The sequence below is a fragment of the Temnothorax longispinosus genome, chromosome 9, assembly GCF_030848805.1.
Source record: "Temnothorax longispinosus isolate EJ_2023e chromosome 9, Tlon_JGU_v1, whole genome shotgun sequence".
Lineage (NCBI taxonomy): Eukaryota > Metazoa > Arthropoda > Insecta > Hymenoptera > Formicidae > Temnothorax > Temnothorax longispinosus.
In genome coordinates this window covers 14,011,372-14,034,090 of record NC_092366.1, presented here as the reverse complement: position 1 = coordinate 14,034,090, position 22,719 = coordinate 14,011,372, and the positions used below count along the sequence as shown (strand labels likewise).

Here is a 22,719-nt window from a genome sequence, read left to right as displayed (position 1 = left end):
CTCCTCGCGGAAACACAGTTACTACGAAATTCGAAGAATAGCGAGCATCTGCGAGAGCGAGGGAAGATTTATACGCGATGAACGGCGTACTGGAATCGCGAAGGATCGACAAGAGGAAAGGTATTGAAAACTATTCATCCTTCGCCGGGGCTCGCCCCGACATGAAATTCAAATCGATGCATTTATATAGAGACCACGCGGACCCGTCCACGGCCGACATTGCTTACGTGGGGACGACGACGTGGTGTTGGTCATACGAAGATAGGGGGAGCCCGATGGATAGGAATAGGGCGGAATAATCGCGCCGTTTATAAGCCAGCGGTGCGTCGCTCGGTGTTCCGGCTATGCATTAAGATGACGGATAACAGCCTGCAACTATGCCGGAAAGCTCGAATCGTCACGATGCGAGAGAGATAACGGCGCCTCTCCAGGCTCTCCCGGTTTACACGTGATACGCGCCGCCGCGGGCATTAACCCTTTTACTTCTCCAGGTGACGCGATATTCGGCCACGAGCTTTTCGTCAGTCACGTCAGGCGTACCGGATGTCAAATGTTCTCCGTCATTGATCGCGAACGGACGGATATCTCACTGCTTACGCCCACTGGTATACGATGAAAATAACGTGTGACGGTGAATGGTAATTGTAGCCGAATGCATTAAGCGCCCGTTGCGGTTCTCGTAATAAAGGAATGAACTCCGTTTTCATCGAAAGATGACCTATAATCTATATGATCTATGATCTATTTAATCCCTCGAGACCTGTTTCGCTAATCATTTGAAAGTTTAATTAGTAGAAGCTGCATTATTAGTCTTGCTTTTGAAACAATTACATCTTCTCGGTCAATCATGCATTCGACAGGTCGCGCGACGGAATTGGGACATTCAGTATAGCAACGCTATAATAGGTGTTCATGAAAGCAGGACTAAGTTATGGCCCCGGGATATAATAATAGGTTGACCGAGTGATTGAGCATAGTCCTCTCAAGATTATAGTTTCGACCGAGAGCTAAAGGCTCCGCTTTAGATTTTAATTGTAAAGTTTTGGTCCGCGCATTCGGCTCCTCGACTCGAATAGCTGCGACTCGTTAATTAATGCCCGACTGGGCTTAAAGTCGAATAGCCGATTACCGTTTGGTTCCTACCGTCGCGTCGCGTCGTTCCTTTCGATCGTTATCTGTGATTCAGTTCTAATTATGAGCTGAAGCGCGCACGACTGTCTTTGTAAACGTAAATATGGCGAGACAGCTCCGCGTCGTGACACAAGTCAATTTCAATAATTAAAACAACTAGATGATAACATTGATAACGAACTAATTGCGCCGCCTCTGGCACAGCTAAGTGTGAGACAATGTAACTTTTGGTTCATTAATAATAACGGTACGTTAATTATCGGCGAATTTAACGGCGCGCGGTATCTTGCGCGAACTAGAACTTGGAATAATACTCGAAATGAAATCGAGATGTGCCTGAATATAAGATATACGATACGCTCATTGCTCATTCATCGTTTTACTCCTTAATGAAGGGGTAATGGTTCTTCATTATGATAACGTTCAACGCGGATACGTAATATTCAGCAATATTCAGCGATCAATGTCGCCGACACTGATCCGATCTTCTTCCAATAAGACCGGGTGCGGGGGGGGGGGGGGCGGGCGTCGTCTAATTGGCACTTAGGATCGCGATCGTTGTACTTCTCCACCGTATTTCCCGCCGACTCATTTCACCGACGATTTATATCCCTGACGACGGGAGAAGCGAATTTACACGTCGTCGAGAGGAGTTGCATCTGGCAGTCGCAGATCAATCTGAATTCGCAAACACCGCCGCCGTCTCCGCGTTCCGCTTCGTCTGCCTGCAGGCCGCGCCATCGACTCATCGGCTTTCGGGCCATAGGGCTGGATTAATCATGGTCCTCTGTAAGCACTGATGCATCCGCTAATCCGGGACTCTCTCACTCGATTCAACCATTTCTCTGGAACGATCTACAGTGCCATTATATAATGGTGACTGGATTCGCCGGATTAAATCCACAAACTATTAACTCGGTAACTGCCCGAATGTACCGGTGTACTTGGCTGAGCCCCCCGGATTCTATTTGTTTCCAGCTGTCCAATTGCAATCGGGAATTGGTGAAAAACAGTGGTAAATGGAGGCACTTATCCCCTCGCTTTCGCTGTGAAAATATGATTGTCGTTAATACCGCGCACGCATGTAATCTCCCTCTCTTAAGTATTTAATCATTTATCCATTATTTACATCCAGTTGTGGTATATTTCGTTGACATCCATTTTACACTGTTTTTCGTAACTGAGGCTAGTTGCGCAACGGTAAAGAAATCCAACGTTTGATGCATGGAAAATTGCATCAATTTGTAAAATATACTAACTACGTTGCTTAAATGGATAGCTGATGAAGTTAAAAGTTTTACGAGACGAACCCCTTCGGACCCCTCGGTTGTTCTCAAGCGTGACAGGGCACAAGCCCGTAACTCTTGGCAACCTTGTAAACGTATAATCGATCTCGCTAATTAGAAAGCAAACGCGATTAATGGAGGGGAACAATTTTTCACTCTGTCTCGGCGCAATAATATTATCGACGTCGTAGTCTAGTGAATTTTATAATGTAAAAAAGAGAGCGCGGTTTTAGTCCCTTGTTTTATCGACATTAAAGTAAATACCCAAGTGCGCGAATTTGAATAGTCTATCTATTATAAAAATTTGACGACCGAAGACGGGCCAGCGCGGTACACATTTCACTCGCGAAGATTCGACAGATTTCACGACTGCCGCTCGCAGTCGATATTAGACCGATATTCATGAAGTAAATGTGCATTTAGATAGAGAATTAACGTGGCAGTTAGCCTTGCCTTTAGTCCACGGCATGTTGTATAATGAATGTAAAAGGGCACAAAGGAATGATACCGCCGGAGTTTAGGCCGTTCCCCGAAGATTCATAAGGATTCGCGTTCACGAAATATTTCACGATGGTAAATTTCATGACAATGATAAAGGAACATTTGCGGGATTATTCCGCCGTTTGACAGACCCGGAGCATTGTAATGTAATTTAATCGGTGGGAGGGGGGCGAAGAGGGTGGACGAGCAAAGAAAATGTAAATCTCCTGTCGCAGCGCTCGTGAGATCGATATGCATTTGGAACGCCAGATTACCGAAACGATCGCGCTTCAGTGGCCGTGCTTTTGCGATCCACAACCGCGACGCCGCGACGTAAAGCTAGATAATTCGTTAATTGAAGAATCGCGTCCGTGATCTCCGGATATCAATAGCCGATATTAACGTCAGGCAATTAAAGAATCGACGTTTCGTTGATCGCCCAGTTATATACTTATAATCTCATTTAATCCCAATTCTTCGCGTTTTATTTTATTCATGTCAGAAATAAATATCGGAGTCGAGAGCACAGTCACCCGGTAATATGCGCCATCGCGCTTGTACTGGATTAATCAGCCAGTAGACTTAACTAAATTTGAATATCATCGGATGAATATGGTTTAATGCAAATTGCGGGATACTCAAAATTGTGCAACGTTTATCGCGCGTTAACAGGTACGCTTGTTATATAGACGCGTCTAAATCACATTATCACGTACGTTTTTTTTTTTTGCCGAAGATACTTTTCGCGCGAAATATCCCTCTGCCTTTGCTCATATTTCGATTAATTAAGCTCTTTTGACAAAAACGCAAACGTGTCTAATCTCTGCCGCTGCTAATGGTATACGTTGCTACAGGCGGCACAATTTGCTGCGTAATTACTACAGAGATTTGGAACACAGGGAATCCAATGTTGTTTGCCGTTCCCGCATTGTTGCGGTCTTCTTTCGGATACCCGCGGGACAAATATCCATTTGGATCGTGCATTAGCGGGACGATTAGGTTTAATCCTCTCGACCTTTCGCGTATTAACTGGGTGGGAGTTAAAGGTTGGCCCAAAAGTTGATTCGACGCGACATTTTATCTAGTAGGAAAAATATTAATTCACGCGCTTACGCCCCCTCCCATTTAAATAATTACGAATAATGATTACGCTCTCGTGACATTTACATCCATTAAATTGCGCCGTCAAGTTAAAATTGCACTCCAAGAGAAAAATGCAAAGGTGTACCGTAACGGCAATATTAATTAAAGTTCGCAAAGATATCTCTTTTCTACCGGCCGTGAGAAAAAGAGAGAAGCTTCCGACCTAAGTTAAAAATATGCCACAAGCTTTATACAGGGCAAGAAAAAAAGGCAGTCTCTCGTTGCTCGCGTCACGCATGCATTTAGATCGCGCATTAGCGGCGCAATTAAGTTTGAACTTTATCCCTTTGCGTATAGGCGGAACGAAGAGACGCGAGTTTTGATAACGGGAGCTAATATCGAACCGCCTGTAAAGGAGCGTGTAGACGAGCATATATACGGAATCACGTATGACATTTTGTCCTGACATTTCGAGGAGAGCCCTTCGAGAGAGAGAGAGAGAGAGAGAGACCGTGTATACCTAATGCTACAACACTCGTCGACTACTTTGGAGACCTTAATTACTTTAATATCCCCATCATTATGCCGGGTTACCGTATCTCGCGTGTTAACCCCTTGCGCCAATTGCGCCAAGCAGACACGTTTCGTAGGCCGTTGGCTCGTTCTTCCAACCGCTCAGAATTACTGGTTTTCATATGTATTAAGTATCATTCGGTATCTCTTTCCGAGTTCTCACGAAGGGCTTAGATGCGTGCATTTTTTAAGTGATGTAACGTGAATTTATGCGACTGTACTCTGAGAATAGGACGAGGCGGTATTTCGGTAATTGTACACTGCAAATTCAAGCGTGTTATTTTAACTGAAGCTGTTCTTACACATTTCTTGCCGTTTTAAATCACGTCATTTAACACGGTTGAACGTATTAACTTTTAATTTAATACGATTAACGTTAATTCAACGTTAATTTAACACGCAACAAAACATGTAAAACGAACTTCAGTCAGATGTGTCAGTTTTAGACGTTTATGCGTGTAAAAATAACACACATGAATTTACTTGTATCATTTAAATAAATATACAGGGAGTATCATAAGCCACGACCCATCGAGAATGAATTGACAAAGTCAAAGTAAGTCGATTCATTCTCCAGAGGTGACTTATGATACACCCTGTACATATATGACGTGTGTTCCATCAATTGAAGTGATATTTATGAATCACGTGGTAATTCGATGCGGTTATCCGATTCTAACGAAGTTGATCTCACTGTCGAGATCAACTTAACTTCGTATCGCGTCGTACAGAAGAGTCCTATCTGGAGGAGACTTTACTCCGGTTAAAAGCCAGAGGGTTACGGGGGTGGGGGAAGTACTTCAACGTCCAGAGGGGGAGGCCACGGTGGCTCGACGGTGGTTAACGTTTCGCTAACTTTATTTCAATGCAGCCCCGGGAACGAGGTGGAACGTCTGCTAACGGTGATGAAATCCCGAGATCTCCCAAAGTGCATCGTCGTAGAATGCATTTTCGTCGTTCGAGCCGATTATCCGCGCTCGCGGTAAGATCCAATGAAAAAAAAGAAGAAAAAAAAAGAAACCCTCATAACGGCGGATAGGAAAGTGGCGTATTGAAATTCAATTCCGGCGCGAAATTATATCGAGCCCGCGGATCACCGCGGCACGAGCGCCTGTTTGCATGCGGGCTTAGTTAATATTCCTTGCAAAAGCAAGAAGCCTGAATTTCGAAATTGCTGCGACTTTATTTCGTTTGAACTTAATATTGCGAGTTCGTGCGCGTATGTATGTATGCACGGTTTTTCACGACGTTCGTGTGAAGACGCAAATTTACGATCGTTGCTAAAAGATTCCCGTAACTTGAAAGTCCTTTGTCCTGGTGCGATCTGAAAATTTTCCATTAAGCTCACATTTTATCGCGAAATGGAAAAAATTCTGGAAAGTTGTTTCATTAATATCTGCTTTACATTAAAATATGGCACTGCGTGCGAGTACCCAGAAATTTTAAAGTTTTTTCCCGTCGCGCTAGCGCAAAGAAACTAACTGAAAACAAATTTGCGGAAAAAAAGGTCGCTCTGTGACAGCAGTGCAGAATCGATGGTAATGTTTACGGGTAACTGGAGTAATATTTGTCGGATATCTACACGCGTTTTTCTCGCGTGTAATCTTCCGATAATTTCAGAGTAGGTACCATTCATAGAAATTTGAAAGATGCAACACAAAGGGGAAAAATTCGCTCGCGAATTCGTGTTTCGTCCGAGGATTTATGAAATTGCAAAGCTATGACTAATCAAAGATAACGGCTGGCACTGATTTAAGGCACGCGAAAACCACGGAGGTTTTCTGATGCCAGTAGGCAGGGCCCGAATGTCGCAAGTGTGGAAATATACGATCCAAGATGGACTTCTCGTGTAAAGTCGTAAAACTCATACACACGCCTTTCTGAACCGTCGTCGCTGTCGACGTAATCGTTGGCGCATTCGCCGGCACGTATACCCCTGAAAATGAATCTTACGAGTCTAGTCTAATCTCGGCTCTCTCTCTTGCGACGAGTCTGATCCCCGGCGACTACCGATGACCATAACATTGCGATCTCTCGCTCGTGCGAACGAAGTTCGTCGAAATCTCTGCTTAGGTTCCCCCATCTGAGAGCGGACCTGTCAAAAACTTCGGGGGTCCACCAACCGTTCGAGGAACACGGTGAGCGAACGGGCCACGATTCTGGGAGGAAGCAACTCGGAGGGAGGCGGAAATTGAGAAGTAGAAATTGAACCAAATGTTTCCTGGGATACGTCGCGGATGTTGGGAAAGTCGGGAAAGCCGTCGCGCGAAACAAGTTTATGGATGCGTCAGTGTGCACGGCCTGTGCATGAACATCAAGAGGGTTTCTCCGGGATTGTGGTTGTGCGGGAAGCACCGTACCGACGTAATTAGTGCTGTTAGAGGCGAGATGGACGGTACATTCCATGCGTGTTAAGAGCAAGAGTGTCATTTGTAAGTAACATTTCATAAGAATGGCGTCAAAAGACATATAGTTACAGGAGTGCTTGTTATTTAAGAAGGAAAATTGCACTGAGCTACTGTTGACCCTTGACCCTAGCTAGCTACATTTGTTTTCGAGTCCTTAATCTGCCACACTCCGGTCCGTGAGATTGCTCGACTTTTGTCGCATTGTCATCTTTATTCTAATTAGTATTTTTAAGCTTGTACTGTAGAAATTGGAAATACAGATTCTGAATAAGATGTTTATGATAATCAAGAAACAAAAAACGTTTAGCGATTTATTGGGCTGGAGTGTAGCAAGCTAGGATTAAAATTAAATTTTTTGTATATGATAAGGAGGCTAGCGAGCGCGCAGTAGGGTGCCACCTGCAGTTCCACCCAGAAAAATCGTGAAACTCCGCGCCGAGGAAAGCCCGCGGAGGGTGACACATAGTCGCCGACGCGGGCCGGGTTCTCGGAGTCTCCGTAAATTACAGAAACTCGCGCGATGGTCTCGCGGGCCGTAAATACTTGGTTATCATAGTCGGCGGAAGCACGACGGGGGCATTATACCTGCATTCACGTTCATCGTGGTCAGAGATGGCGGCGCGGCGCCACGCTGGACAGGGCGCTCAACGTTTCCATTCATTGGTGTGGATATCAAATGCAATAGTTCATGGCGGTGCTTCCGACTAGGTGGTCGACCAGTCCTCGACCTCTGCCTCCTCGCCCTAATCCAACCCATCCAGCGTTTCACACCGGTCTCTGGCAGATTTACAGGCGCCCGGCTTGATATCTGCATCCGAGAGTCGGACCCGTACTAGACGCACGTGTTCCGAATCTTCTCTCTCTCCCTCTATCTCTATCTCCCCTCTGTACTTTCCGTCATACCGGTGACTTTGAAGCAGCGTCATCTGAGATAATTAACCGAGTAATCGACGCGGTCGAATGTGGGAGTAAAGGTCGACGGACGGTTCTGAGAGACGGTTCGCTAATGAAGCTCCCGTGGTCCTTTCGTCCTAGAGTATATCTTCCAGATTAACGAGATGTATATCAGCCGTTACTATTCCCCCATTTTTTTCCATTTTCATAAGCACGTTTCATCACTTATTTATTTTGACATAATTAACCTTTTCCTAAATGAGAAAAATTAATAATAATTTGAAAAAAATTTAACGAAGAACTAAATTATTAAAGCTTATTTAAGCTCATCGAGCGGGAGAACTTTTTTAGCTCACTTGTTCACCATTTTCTCCTAATAATACTCGAACAGGTAACCGACTGTGCACGAATATAATGGATACGTAATTAATGATCTATGGATCTCACACTGCACGTTTTCCTTTTGTTTCTTCTCTGTCTCGCTTACTGTTAGCGAAGAGAGAAGAAAGCGTTTTGCTAGCAAGTAAATTTTTAACGCTTTTTCAAAAACTTTCACATTGAAGGGAATATGCAACATATAATTTTTATCACAGATGAAAGCTATTTTCCCCTCTTTCTTTTTACTTTCCGAGTGATAAAGTATCGCTCGCCTTCTAGATGACATCCTAACATCGGCCGTGTATCAGCCACGTGGAGTGATAAATAAAATATCATACTCTAGTGCTCTATAAAAGGTTGATATCTGAGCGCTGCTATGGCAGCGCGAAGCATCTCCGGCGCGACATTTATTCACGTTTGCAGCATCAGAGAAAGGGCAGATCGTTAAAATTGCGATCGTACGGAGTCAGTCCATCAATGAGCAAATCCACGATCCGCGAGTGAGCCAGCCAGCCAGCGAACCACCCATCCGAATGTCATCACGCGCGTCCCGGCAAATCGGACCGTTAAGAAAAAATGAAAAGGGCGAGAGCTATTTACGCGACGTGGCTAGGGGAAGGTGCGGTTGCATTTTGCCGATTTGCGCGCTTGTGTAACTTCTTGTGCGCCTTTTGCGTATACGTTGTTGCACGTTACGTTCGCTGCCGGACAGCCGGTATTTTTGCCGTATTCTCGGAGCGTTAGAGTAACATTCGTGCAACTCCCGTTGCATCCTCTATCTTCAAAGGCGCAGGATAATGGAATTGCTATTTCAGTGCGCAAACATTTATTCCCGCGGACGTTATACCCGTTTACGTTATAATTTCTGGGATGACATGCATGTGATGTTTGGTGCCCCCGGGGGGCGGACTCGTGTGCGCGCATTTTGCATCGGCCAGGCCGAGGGAAATGATTACTTTAAAGAACGCCGGAAGCGACCCTCCTCTTTTTTCTCTCTCCTTCTCTCCCCCTCCGCGTGCCGCGAGCTCGAATCGCCCAACAAAGAAAGCGCGCCGATCGCGTAATCGAATGTTACGCTCGGGAGGAGCGTGCAGCGTGCAGCGCGGAGCGCAAACAGCGGCGTGGCGGAAAAATGTTAAGAATGCTTCGTCGATTTATTTAATGTCAATAACGTCTGCCCCGATTCTCCGCCGTGGATACGGCGGCGCGTAATGTAAAAGGGCCGCGTAGCGATGCACAACAACATGTTACACATACCTTTTTCTTAATTAATTCGCCGATTGTGTGTGCAACACGTTGCGCACACGACGGCAACAATACTCGGAGCGCTTCGCAAAAAGCGACGGCAATAAAGGAAGCGCTTAATCGGTTGATGATTACACCGTCCGTATATCGAACTGCGCCGCAGATTCATTACTGAACTGCCATTGCGTTTTCAAAGGTTGTTCTCTCGCTGTAGTTCGCGATAACTTTGTGACTTATATATAATCTCCGTAACGCCATAATTCATCGAGGTTTATTTTGTTCACCGTTCGGTTCAATACGCACACGTCCGCCTCGCTAAATTACTATAAATTACTTGATCGACGATCTAGGCGCGAACAGTATGTATGCAACAAACCAGGGGCAGTTATCTGCGAAACTTCGTTATACGAGAGACGCGGCGCGAATAACTCGCGAATAAAAGAGTATTAAACTGTTGGAATAATATAATAACGGAATGGCCGCCCCCCTCCCCCCCTCTCGCCGGATGATCTCACGGCGTTTTATTTCTCCAACCCACGGGTACGGCCGCCGCTGTGAAAAATTATAATTGATATGGACGGACCGGAAACCGTGGGGGAATAATCCGAAGGCGAATGCTGGTGGAAAGGTAGACGGCGGGAAAATAATCGCCGCCGGTCCGTTGAACTGGAATACAAAAGTCGGCTGGAGACTTATGAATTAAAGGATGTCGGACTCGACCGCGCGCCGCGGAACGTTCCGCGGGGGAAAAAAGGGACAGCTCTTTTCCTTAAGACACGAAAATGCACATCTCGAGTACTTATTGTTAACGTGTGATTAATAACTGCGTTTTGTTATTGCGTTAAAATGCGCACTCTAATTGCTACATTCTGTACAAATTTTAAAACATTGTTTTAAAATAACATAGATAACGATTTTGCGACAAATTCACATGGCAAATAATTTTATTTAGATAAGATATTAACTCTTAATTGCATTGCCGTTAATTGGTTTCTGCACTGTGCATTAAAAATCGAAAAACAAAAAAATAGACTTTAGGATTAGTTGAAATTGACCGTTTTATATCGTGGACATTATTGAATACAATAAATTATATATATATATATATATATATATAAATACAAAATAGATATAGAGTAGATAATAAATTAAACAAAAATAAATCTATTTGCAGCAATAGTAAGATAATTTTGTACTAGCGTAATAAATGCAAATGAAAAATAATTATTATTTCAATCTCTCATGTATACAATATGTATAATCGACCAACGATTAAACTTATTATTGATTAATGATTCGGATATTAATGCGGGTTTTAATATTGAACCAACCTATCTGCATAGTCCGCTATTAACATACAGCATACATAATGATAACATTTATGTTGTTTGTTTTTTAGGTGGCATGGCTGCGTGTCGATACGCAAACTATTTTGACGATAGCGAGCCACGTGATCACGAAGAATCACAGAATCGCGGTTTCCCACAGCGACCACCGGACATGGTTCCTTCACATACGGGAAGTGCGGGAGTCCGATCGAGGCTGGTACATGTGTCAGATAAACACGGATCCCATGAAAAGTCAGATCGGTTATCTCGAAGTGGTCGGTAAGTAAAAAAAACTGCGTCTCTTTTTCCGTCAATGAATTGGTCGCATTTATATATTTCGATTATTTTCGTCAATATCACCTCATCAAAAGATTCCCATAGGACATCGATAGTTGTTATGTGTTTTGTTACTTTCGATTTATCATCTCTTCCTTCCATATTATTATATCTCATTCATTTATTATATCGCCGTCTATAACGATATTGGCGGAAATTAGAACGAGCATTATTAAAATACTTAATAGACTTGAAACAAAGTCGCCTCTCCATTTGCTCTCGATACCGATTATCGTAGCCCGCTCGTACACTCGACCGCTGGATATTCAATTAGCGCCGCAAGAAGCTGGATATCAAGAAATTAATTAATGCGACACGCCATTGAATCGGCGGCGTGATATTACATGCGGAATGCGCGCGCGGGAATAACGCGTGCCGTGAGTTTGCTGAAAAGGTAAGCACACTAGAATCGCAGAAATCCAACCCCAAACCAATGCGAACTTCTGGGGCCGATGCCGAGTTAGTCTGCGGGCCCGTTGGCTGGTACAACTTACGAAGTGGCCTCTTGCCGCAGTTCGAAGACTACCGCGAGTACTCCCCGAACTGCGGGGCTTAGTCGTACGTCGCTGCTCGAATGCACTCGCAAGTAGATTATACAGAATGCTAATAGGAGACCGCTTTCATCGGTTTCCCCGTCGTTCAGACTTCGTTTCGGGTATCACCGGACGACGACTCATCGTTCCTCTTCTCCTTTTCCTCCACTCTCGTTCGCGTTTGCGGTATCATAATCTTCTCTCGCTCCCTCACTTTGCCGTCTAACCAATGCCGCCGTTATTCACCTTTCCCTTCCTCGTCCCAATTTAAAGAAGTTTCTCAAGCCGTGGTTTTGCCATGCCCCCCTTCCGTTCCTCCCCCGGATTAATGATGAAATCTGCCATTGCCAGAACGACCGTTCACTAGTTAAGGTTTGAATACGCCGGGTTTAATCCTTGCGCACATAGTAGCGCGGGTAAGTGGCAATTTCCATAGATAATGTTACTCGTAATTGTACGGAAATAGGATGATGCGTCGGAGATATGCGATTGCGATGGTGCGGGTGCAACGATCATGCAGGATACAGCCGAGTTAGAGCTCGATTATGCACATTAAATAGCATAGCTGCCGCTGTTATAATATTAAGTGATATGTAGCAATGTATAGTTTTTACGTGCGAAATATCAAATTGATTGAAACATTAATTCCTCGTGAATATTGTGACTATTTTTGACTTATCTGAATACAATGCAACAAAGTCTTGTGTCTATTTTTTTTTAGAAATAAATTTTATTTTATTGAGATACGTAAAATATATGTAATTAGAGTAAATAGATAAGTGATTATTAATTTTTTTTATTAAAGAAGGAAAGGAATTTGTTATCGTGCGTTTGACATACTGTGAGAAAGCGAAAAATTCTACCGTTTTATTTAATAATATAGAAAGACGGAAACTCGTATTACATCATACAATATTATAGTAAAGCACATCGTAGTTATTGAAGTGAAATATAAGAAGTATCCGTGCTCTTTTCTCGAGATCCTCTCTTATCGGCAATGCGGGCGATTCAAAACTCGTTATTTCTCGAATCTTTTTCGCATGCCTCAAAGTCGGCGAAAGAAAGCTTTCCCTCTCTCTCTCTCTCTCTCTCTCTCTCTCTCTCTTTCTCTTTCTCTCTCTCTCTCTCTCTCTCTCTCTCTCTCTCTCTCTCTCTCTCTTTCTCTAAGATATTCCCACGAGTTATACTTTGCGTAATGGCTTCTCGTTATTCATTTGCCGAGTCTGTACGCATCCGCTCGTCGATACGATAATTAAATAAGCTGATGCAATAGCGATATAGGAAGCAGAGTTCGATTCAGTTAAGCCACCGAAGCGGCAACAATTCAGCGGGAAACAAATACGGAGATCGTTATTCAAATATCACGTGTATTATAACGTTGTACCTGCCCGCGCACCGAAGCAAACGGGATACATAATACAAACGTTTTCGCGATTCCTTCTTGAAAGAATCACTCCGGAGGAGACCGGACCTGCTTGCGCTCTCGGTCGCGACGTAGGGTTCGTTGCACCCGTAGCGTTTGTTATATACTTTACGGTCTTCCGCCGTTTCGTACCGAAATCAAATTGGCATTCTCGAGATACGGCCAGACTCTCTCGCATCCCATCTGTAGCAATCTAATCCCGCGCTCCAGGGTCCGCTCTCCCAGCTTCTCAGCGGCAGGCGGCTGCAGCGGCAGTGATGGCGCGGCGCGGCGCGGCGCACCAACCTTCTCGCGCGCGCGCCGACCTGACCTGACCCCCTTTTCCCAGGTTCAAACCGACGACGACGGTCAGGGGGGAGGGGGCGCGTATAGCCGGCCGGCTACTTACCGGGGAACTTCGTCTCTCTCTCGTGAGATTATTCTGCATCCCCTCACCCTCTTGGCGCTCGTCCGGCCGGAGTAGGTAGTAGGTAGTCCCTGGCAAATGTACCGCCGCGGCCGTCGCGCTTTCTATTTTAACGGCGCTCGCGCGCAGCAACTCGCGGGAGCACTACGTCGTCGCGGTCTCTCGTCGCTTAAGAAATCTCCCCCCGCGAGTAAGTAGGCCGCCGGAGGCGCGCGGTTGGCGAGGGCTAGAGATCGGGGGTTGAACCGATTCTCCTTCGGGAACTCGCTCCCTTACGCGGAGCGGATTGCCTCCGGTTATATATCTGGTAAATAACGCCGTGTTCCGGGGACATGCAGAACGAATGGTCCCCGGAAAATGTAACGAATTCGTTCGCAGTATTTTTCTAATCTTGGAATAGCCGTTAGAAAGATACTATTGCTTAGTAACGGCATGTTTAATTTTGTCAGCTGAATTAATCCGATGCTTCACAATTTAATTAAATTAAGAACATGTAGATAAAGAAATCGCCGCTGGACCATCCCTCATCCTCATGTACTTGTATATCTCGCTGTAATTGTTACTGCAATTCTGATGTCAGAATTTATAGGACTGCATATTCATTAATCGCATTTAGGTCAGCTTTAAGAGGAAACCTCAAATACACTTGAGAAATCTTCTCGCGTGTAGGAAAGAGAGTGGCTGGCAGTATATCATGAGTACACAGGAGGAAACTGATTTTCGGCAGAAGAGGTTCTCCATGTATAATTAGAAACTTTAATTTAGATGAATACTAAACAGGTTCCATCTCTTATTTTGAAAGTACGTTTTATATTATTTTATATTATTTGGGAATTTAAAATACCTATGTTACAAATATGAACACATAATTTAGAAAATAATATCTGCAGTTGTGTAATTTTGTGCTTATATAGATTATATCATGATTTGTACACTTTAAATAAGTTGTAAAACGCCAAATAGACTTTCCATTTGTAATTCTTCCCTATTGTAATTCTCTGTCGATGACGTAACAGCTTCACAATACGCTACAATCGGGAAGCATAAAATTACATTATCCGGTAATTGATCCGCCAGATATACAGTGATTAACTGTTGAATGGTCTTATTGTGCATAATTGAACTCTCGGCCTTCATATATACGTTGATAATGCGACTCGTCAGATAATGTTTTCGGGTTTCAATTATCGGGGATCCCAGCAACGTTTTCGTCGATGCACGTGCGCGCTTGCGTATCGTACGTACGCACATACGCAGGCGTACACTGACGATATCGTACACGTGGGATTCATCCGGAGAAACTCGCGAATAAATCTAATCTCTTTATTCGCAATGTCAAAGTCTTTAAGTTCGAAGTTACATCATGTCGTCTTCCATCAAGGATATTATTGTTTTATGGACATTGATGGCACACAGTTAATCAATGTTGCTCGAGAAAATGTAAAATTGATAAATTTAAAAACTACACGTTTCTACAAAATCGATTCTCGCGAGACAATTTGAACAATTCAGTGGCGAACGAAAAAAGCGTCTTATGGCTGCGTCGCGCCAATAGTTATACGAATGAAGCAATTTTTGCCATCCGTTGCTTTAAAAATTGCGCTTAACGTGCAGTTACTCGGGGCGAGTAGAGAGAAACTCTCACAACCAGAAAAAAAGGGAAGCGTGTTGAGTGGCAAGAGAGAGAGAGAAAGAGAGAGAGAGAGAGAGGAGGAGGAAGGAAAAAAGGAGGAGCACAGGTTCATGAGGTAGGAGAGAAAAAATGAGGAACGAGTGTTGTGCGCTCGCGACCGGGGAAAGAGGAGGGGAGAGGGGGAGGCACACGACTTTTCATTTCCGAGAAGGGCTGTAAAGATTGCTCGCGTGCAACCACCCTTCCCCGGCCCCACACGTTGTTCCCTGGCAAACTCGCGGCCCGTATTACCGCCGTAATAATAAGGTTAATGCCTTGCAAATTAAGCGGACGCGAAAGGCCTCTCGCGTGGGTTTTATGCCCATTTTAGTGCCAATGCCTGATCTTTGTCGACGAGCCGCAATTATCGCGATAGCGGATACCGAAGCGATCTCAATGAGCTTTCAGCGGGCTTCAATGAGATTTGTTGGGATTCTCCTTGCATCTCGAATTGCGTAAGCAAACTATAATCGGGCCGTCGATATGTGGGTAAATAGACATTAGTTATATACAGTTGGAAACTCGAAAGTACCTCGGGTATATTTTAGATCGAATAAAAAGTATGCGCTACAATTGCGCTGTCATTACGTAATCAACCGGGCTGTGTTTTGTAGAACGCTTATATAAACTTGAGTATAAAACATAGTTGTATTTTCACTCTATTAAGAATTCTTTGTTTCATAGTTAATTATAGGATCCAAGAGAAAATGCTAATTAGGCTGGGAAGGAGGGTATCGGCGGATCGCGAATTAAAGGAAGAAAATAGATCGAGAGATTCTTATTTGTTGCGAGTACACTTTGATCTTCGTTAATGTCATCCTATTATAAGATCCGATAAGAGACGATGCACTCTCTCTTGTTTTAATGAAATTTCGCATTGCCGTGTAATTCGCGGAATAACGTAGGAGATGGCTTTGCTGTTCCTCCTTTTCCACATTAATGCAGTTTCCAAGTTCAGGTAATTAGCCCGTCGATATAAGACGCGTTCGTTTATCAGGGATATTGTCGTGGGGATGAAAATGTTAGAGTAAACTGTTTATAACAACGTTTGCGCATGACTGTCACTCTTCTGTGCTGAATTTTCCAGACGTCGGAGATGTAGCCGTAAGTAATCTGCGCGAGTACTGTCGAGACCTGATACAGGAGAATCGATCGCTTTGTTCGGATGTACTCGCGTCACGAGCATCTGACGACAGTGCTCGTAAATCACGAACGCGTTTCGTCTCGTTGAGGGCCGGCGAGAATCTCGTTTATTCTGTAAGCGAGGGAGGACGACGCGTTTCTTTTATACGCCAATCGATTCTCTATTCTGAAATCGTCCAATTAAGCCGGCGAGAGATCGCATGCTCATATCCCGGAATAAGCTTCATTCGCCCCTTCGAGCGGAAGGATGGGAAGGATGTCACGTGGCTATCGGCCGGCATCCGGTACAGGTCATTGTCAGGACGTCCACGTCACGTTGACGCTGGCCCGCCGATATATGGACATAATGCATGATATCCTCAGGGAATCTTGACAGACCGTGGGAAACTACGGCTAACTCTGTACCAGTTTTGATTTAATTGAGGCGACCAACTGTCTCCTGTGTAATTCAAGTCTGCCATGCTAAATTAATGAAACGTAAAAACGGCTCTCGTCTTATTTACCAATTTACCTGATTGACCATCTTTCAAATTTCTGCGTATATAACGGAAATATAATAAGTGTAAAGTAAAAAGTATCTTACAAAATGTTTCGCTGCCGCTATAATATTATATAATTTAAAACATTATAATTTAATCTTTTTAATCTCCTTAAAGGCTACATGGTCCATATATGGACCTCGCGGAACCTCGCATATGGACCTTTGATCGCGTATAAAACTGGGTCTCAGCAACCAAATTTTAAAGAATTGTATATGAAATAAGGGTAGAAAAAAGACCGAAGAATATAATAAAATTAAAAAAATTGCCGATAATTAATATTAAATTGTTCAAAGACATCAATTTTTGAAGAGTCAGGTGGTTGAGACTCGAAGTGTAGCTTTTAAGGGTTAATATACACGTAAGAAATTAATTTACCATGTCATTTCATTTACTTCTCTTTATAGGCTTACGAATATATTGATCGATCAATGTGCGATGCATATCAAATTACTTCTCGAGTATTCCGTAGCACATAGAGAGATCATACGTCTGCGAAAGGGAGAAAAGTTAAACTTGCTCTATATAACCCGTAAGAAATTCGGATCGTATGTGGTATACGTATAAGTTTACCGTTGCATCGGGGGCGATGTACACGATGCCAGTTTTTCGACTGGCCGGATACGGATCGCAATTTTCGAAGCACTCGTGCGTGCTTTTTTAAGTCTTTCACGTCGTGCAAAACGTGAACGGATACACTTCTAAATTCGACTACAGCGGCGCGGTAGCCTATTTCGCTGCAGAAGTTTGCAACTTTTCGCAGCACGCTTTGCAAGTCTATTTCCGTTTCCCCGATACCTTTATCCGGTATCTTTATCCGCGCGGGCAAAGTACAAAGCGGAACGGGAGCGCTCGCCGACGTTAGCGATGGCGGACGGGCAGTGCGGCGCGGCGAGCTGATTTCTCGCTCATATATACACTCCGCCTTTCTGTAAATATCGCGTATTTGATATGTACGTACATAATGAATACATGCATGAATGTGGCAATGTAACATTTAATATTACACAAATACATAATCGACGTCGCGTCCGATCGTTCCCACTGTGGCGATCGAAGCTTCGCCAGCGTCTCGCGTTCAACGTCAAATTTTCATTAATTACATCGATATCTCGCCGTACGATGTGAAACGACGTAATGAATTTTCATCTCGCACACACGATGAAACCAATTTCAATTTTATCGATATCGGGCTATGGCTGCGCATCGAAACGTATGATTTCGCCGTTTCTCATAAATGCTTTATTCCGAGAAATATCCGAAGAACGCGAGGAACAGATTAGCATTGTACGTGGAACCGTGGAAAAGATTAGCATTGTACGATCACTTGCCAACTTATGCGTGAAGTAGAGAAAAGGAGAAAAGGAAAGAGAGAGAGGATGGAAAGAGAGGTTTAGTCAAATTAGATGGAACAGGAGCCTAAATAAATGAGAAGAAGGATAGTTACCTTACTCCGAGGCCACTTCCTGAAAGATAAACATCTGTTCCTCACTTCGCGAAGAAATTTCGAGTACCGCAGTCTCGACGGATTTATAACGCGATATTCCGCGCTTATTAAAACAGGCAGAAATATTTACTCAGAAGAATGCTGAAGAATACGACGAAGACGGAGGAAGACAATTAATACTCGCTATCAAGTGGAAGTAACGGATGCTTTTTGAGCAAATTTTCGTGCGTTCTTATACTTGAAGTTTCCATCTTTTTCTCTTCAATATTAGACATCTCACGTTATTACCTTGGTAAATATGCTAACGTTGGCGAAGGTTCCTAAGAGGTCAAGTCAAATAAATAATCCATTATGACAATCAGGCTGAAAGATGAATGTTCGTATCCGCGGGGATTTACCCCAATTGTGATTCACGTCGCGGGAAATTCAATAGAAGCTCGAGGCATAGAAACGTTCTTGCGATAGACTTTGTCCGCGCGGGAAATAAACGAAGAATAAGATCGTTACTTTGCGGCGAACTCATCTCGCAGCGGGGTGGGTAACTCTCTCTTGCTCTCTAGTCTCTCGCTTTCTCTTTCCTCCCATTGCGCAAAGAGGCCTCAAGTACAGAGTTTACGGCGAATTTACGACGCGATGGAGCACGATATTTGTGCCTCTAAAACGACCAATCCGTAGTTCCATGATGTCGCGAGAACGTCGCGGATCGGAGAGGTTCTCCCATGCGACAACGGGCAACGCGCTGCCCCAGATTGAGTACATTTCGCGATACTAGAAGCGCCGAGGTAATAGCGGTTCTCCGACGGTCACAATGACAGCGTCGCTGACGTCGTGGTGGATGTTTTCTACGGATTATACTCGAATACCACCGAAACGAAAGTTTACGGCGTTAAGCGAACGGCGCAAAACGCAAACATCGCCCCCGTTCGCGTTCTATATTCTGCTCTCTCGCAAAAGTTCGGACAAAATCCGCGTTTGTCCGATCGGGTAATACTTTTTTGGCGACAAAAAGAGATTTGTTTTGCGCCTCTGTACTTCCGTACTTAGAAGGGAAATTATTTCTGCAAATAATTCTCCCGAGAAACGCCGCAAATGGCTTTAACTGCGCGTGCTGGCGCTGTTATAAAATTTCTCTGGCGGCAAATCCGCGGATGCAGTCGTGGCAAATCGATCGAGGTAAGGTTAACAAAACGAATCGGAACTAGTTGAGTATTACTTTCAGGATGATAGTTTCGTAAGCTATGCAAAGTGATATTTTGGATTCAGCACGCTGGTATATCTTCTCTCTCTCCTCCGACACGTTTTTCATTAGCATTCTGAGTGCCCAAACCACAAAACTGAATTAGATTGCTCTTTTCTCTCTTTCACCGAATGGGGAAAAAAAGTAATTTCTCTCACATATAAAGTTTGATAAACATGATTACATTTCAGAGTGTACAAATATTATACATACAAAAGATACAATATTGTGTACATACATAATTTATCATACGGGATCGAGATATGATCCGTATTTACGATGAGCACAACAAATATTCATAATTTTAATATTTACACACATAATATGTATTGTAGTTTCGCGCTTTTAGCTTCTCATTTGTATCGCGTGATGTCACCTTCGAGAAACCGATTGCGAATCTTGATCGCGGGAGTTTCTCAAGAATTTGACATCTTTCAATCCACTATGAATCTTTCACACGGACTACCTCGAAATTTCTCCAAAATGCAACGCATGACAGTCCAACGTCTCAAAGAGCTTCGTGACAACGGAAAATTCAAGCGCGCGCGCGGCGTCCGTTTTTATTGTACATACACTGTGCAAGCCGGGCTTTCGCAACCCGTGGGATAATGTGACCGCGTAATTGCGAGAACGAATGCCAGCGCATACCGCGGGATATGTGCATTAAGAAGTGCATCCTGATACGATAAAATGCGAATGAGTACAAAAGTTGCGTTGAATTTAACGCTCTACTTAAGTGCTATCAATTTAAACTATATTCCACTTGTATATATTTACAGGGGCGCGTATACATAATTCAGTGCAACTTTGCAGAAATAGTTGCCTGCGAATGTAACGTCTGTATTAACTAACGGAGGAAGCTCCCCGGCTCTTCTGCATCTGCTTGACCGGCGCTATGAACCTCGCTTTGAGGAAAAGTTAAAAAGGAAACGGATAAAGAGAAGGATAAAAAGCAGATTTTCATTTTCCTCGCGTTGAAAAAGCTACTGAAGATTGCGCACATTCTCTGTGTCGGAGATATATCCTATAAATAATTTAAAATAAGAATAGAATTTCAATCCCGTACTTTATCTCCGATGTACATCGCGTATATATGCTCTGAAAATATTATACTATATATATGTATATATATGGTGTCTCTTCAGAGCTCTACCAAATATAATAATAGAGATCCAAAGATTAACAATGTATGTCTTTGCATCTTAGGTTACAAATTTACCGATATGTTTTACATAATTCGATTGTTCCTTATTAAAAATTGAAGAAACCAATAGCATGGTTCTCTAAAAGTTCGAAAATCTCAAAATATTCGGGTACATACACGAACTTTCGCGAGCAAGACCGCGTGAGTTTAAGTGAAAAGCAAGGGAAGAAAGTGCGAGCGACGGGTCGTCGAATATTCTTTTTTGATGGCCGCCAGCAATTTGATACGGTGATACCTGCCGGCGCCATTTGAGCCGCTTTATGTACCGAGTAAATAAATCCTCGCTTCATACACATACACACATACACACACACATGCACTCATGGACGCGGTGCTTCTCGTCCGTCGCGGCCGCCAGGAACCGACTGATTTCGATTAGGGACCTGGATTGTCCTGCGGATCGTGTGTCCCGGCAAAGTGATCTATTGTTCCAGCAAAGCTTCGCGCGCCTCGACCGAACTTTCCGGCGTTTCCGCCCGCTGTGCAACCCCCGCCTCCCCCCGCCCCCCGCGATACCGGGGACACACTTTTATCTTCATTCTTTATCCATCGCGCCTCTCTGTCCCTACCCTACCCCTCTCTCCACCGCTCGCCCGTTACCTTTTTTCGCGTGGCCTCTGGCAGATAACAAGATGGCAACGGACCGTGACGACGAGTATCTCTCCCGCCCGAGTAAAATTGTCCGGATCTCGTCACGGTAGTACGGGGCAAATAGATAGGCAACGGGGAATGGGGAGGAAAGAGATGCGCGCCTCCCTCGTTATCTTGCAACCGCCGCCGAGAAGTGGTAGCAACAAATACATAATGGAACATTTTGCCTGCCTCTCCGCTTCCGCGGTTTTTGCTCTGACCAACAGCGCGACGACATGTCGGCATGTTTCCCGAATGTTGCGTATAATGTTTCTACCTGGTCAACACAATACCATCCAGACGTTTCTCCTTTTTCCTCTCTTTTCAATCAATAAATTCTCTCATAATTTAATTTCCTCAGAGCTCCGCGGTCCGTTCGCCAAGTTAAAAGTTTCATGACACAATATTCGATTCCGATAAAAAATAACTCCGTTAGTCGTTTTTGCTGTATTGGTACGATAAATAATTTCTATATAGAGCTTTTATCAAGCAGAAATAATAGTTCCTAATATAATCAAATTGACATGACATGCATATAAATTATATCTTTGATTCAATTGTGTTCAATAGCGAAATATATCGAATATTTGAATTTAACACGTGACAATTTGCATTATAATCCACAGAGAATAAAATTGAAAAAAGCGCAGGCGTTGTGAGACTTATTTGCGAGACACTTTCAAGTAAGATATCGTATAAGTATCCTATATATATTTTGTGGTTTATATATGATAGATTATATTATATCATATACCACTAGTTGACAACCAAAAGTTAAATCAAAGAACAATTCGCAGTGTCGAAATGTGTAACACAGCGCACTACGTTATTTCCATTTGAAAGAATTTCCGCGCTTGCATCAACGCTAGAAAATTATCCGTGCAAATTTCTTCACCTCAATAAATCTCGCGAGAAGCGTTGAAAACTATAAATGTCAGGGCTATGAAGAATTGATATATCTATTTTTATTTCCCGTCTGGATACGTGTGAATACGCGTGTGAAGCGATATCCGACAAAAGATATCGCAAAACCGATACCTTTGTTTCGGAGTGTGTATTTTCTTGACATTTTCGTGTGTTTGGAATTAATCGTAACTTGATATTATATTGTCGTCATTATTATTTTTATCGTGCTTCATACATTACGTTTATGCATAATTTATCCATTAAAAAATCGAAATAACGTTTATCAAATGTCTGGACTACATACGTGTCACGATTTTATAAATATATTTAATTGCGCAATTGATATTCACAATTTGACATATCTAAACTCCAATTTGTTGAGGTAAAAAAAAAGACACAATATTAATACGAGATGAGGTAAGCGATTGTTTTGTATC

The 22,719-nt window shown here is 43.5% G+C and overlaps 1 protein-coding gene across 2 annotated transcripts in view; it reads left to right on the top strand.

Annotated features, from left to right (window-relative positions):
• Positions 1-22,719, top strand: part of LOC139818625 (limbic system-associated membrane protein) — a 167,604-nt gene that overhangs the window by 104,817 nt on the left and 40,068 nt on the right. For both annotated transcript variants that reach the window (XM_071787420.1, XM_071787419.1), the window contains exon 3: positions 10,878-11,085. In XM_071787420.1, coding sequence (XP_071643521.1) covers positions 10,878-11,085 — 208 coding nt within the window. The remainder of the gene's footprint in view (positions 1-10,877; positions 11,086-22,719) is intronic.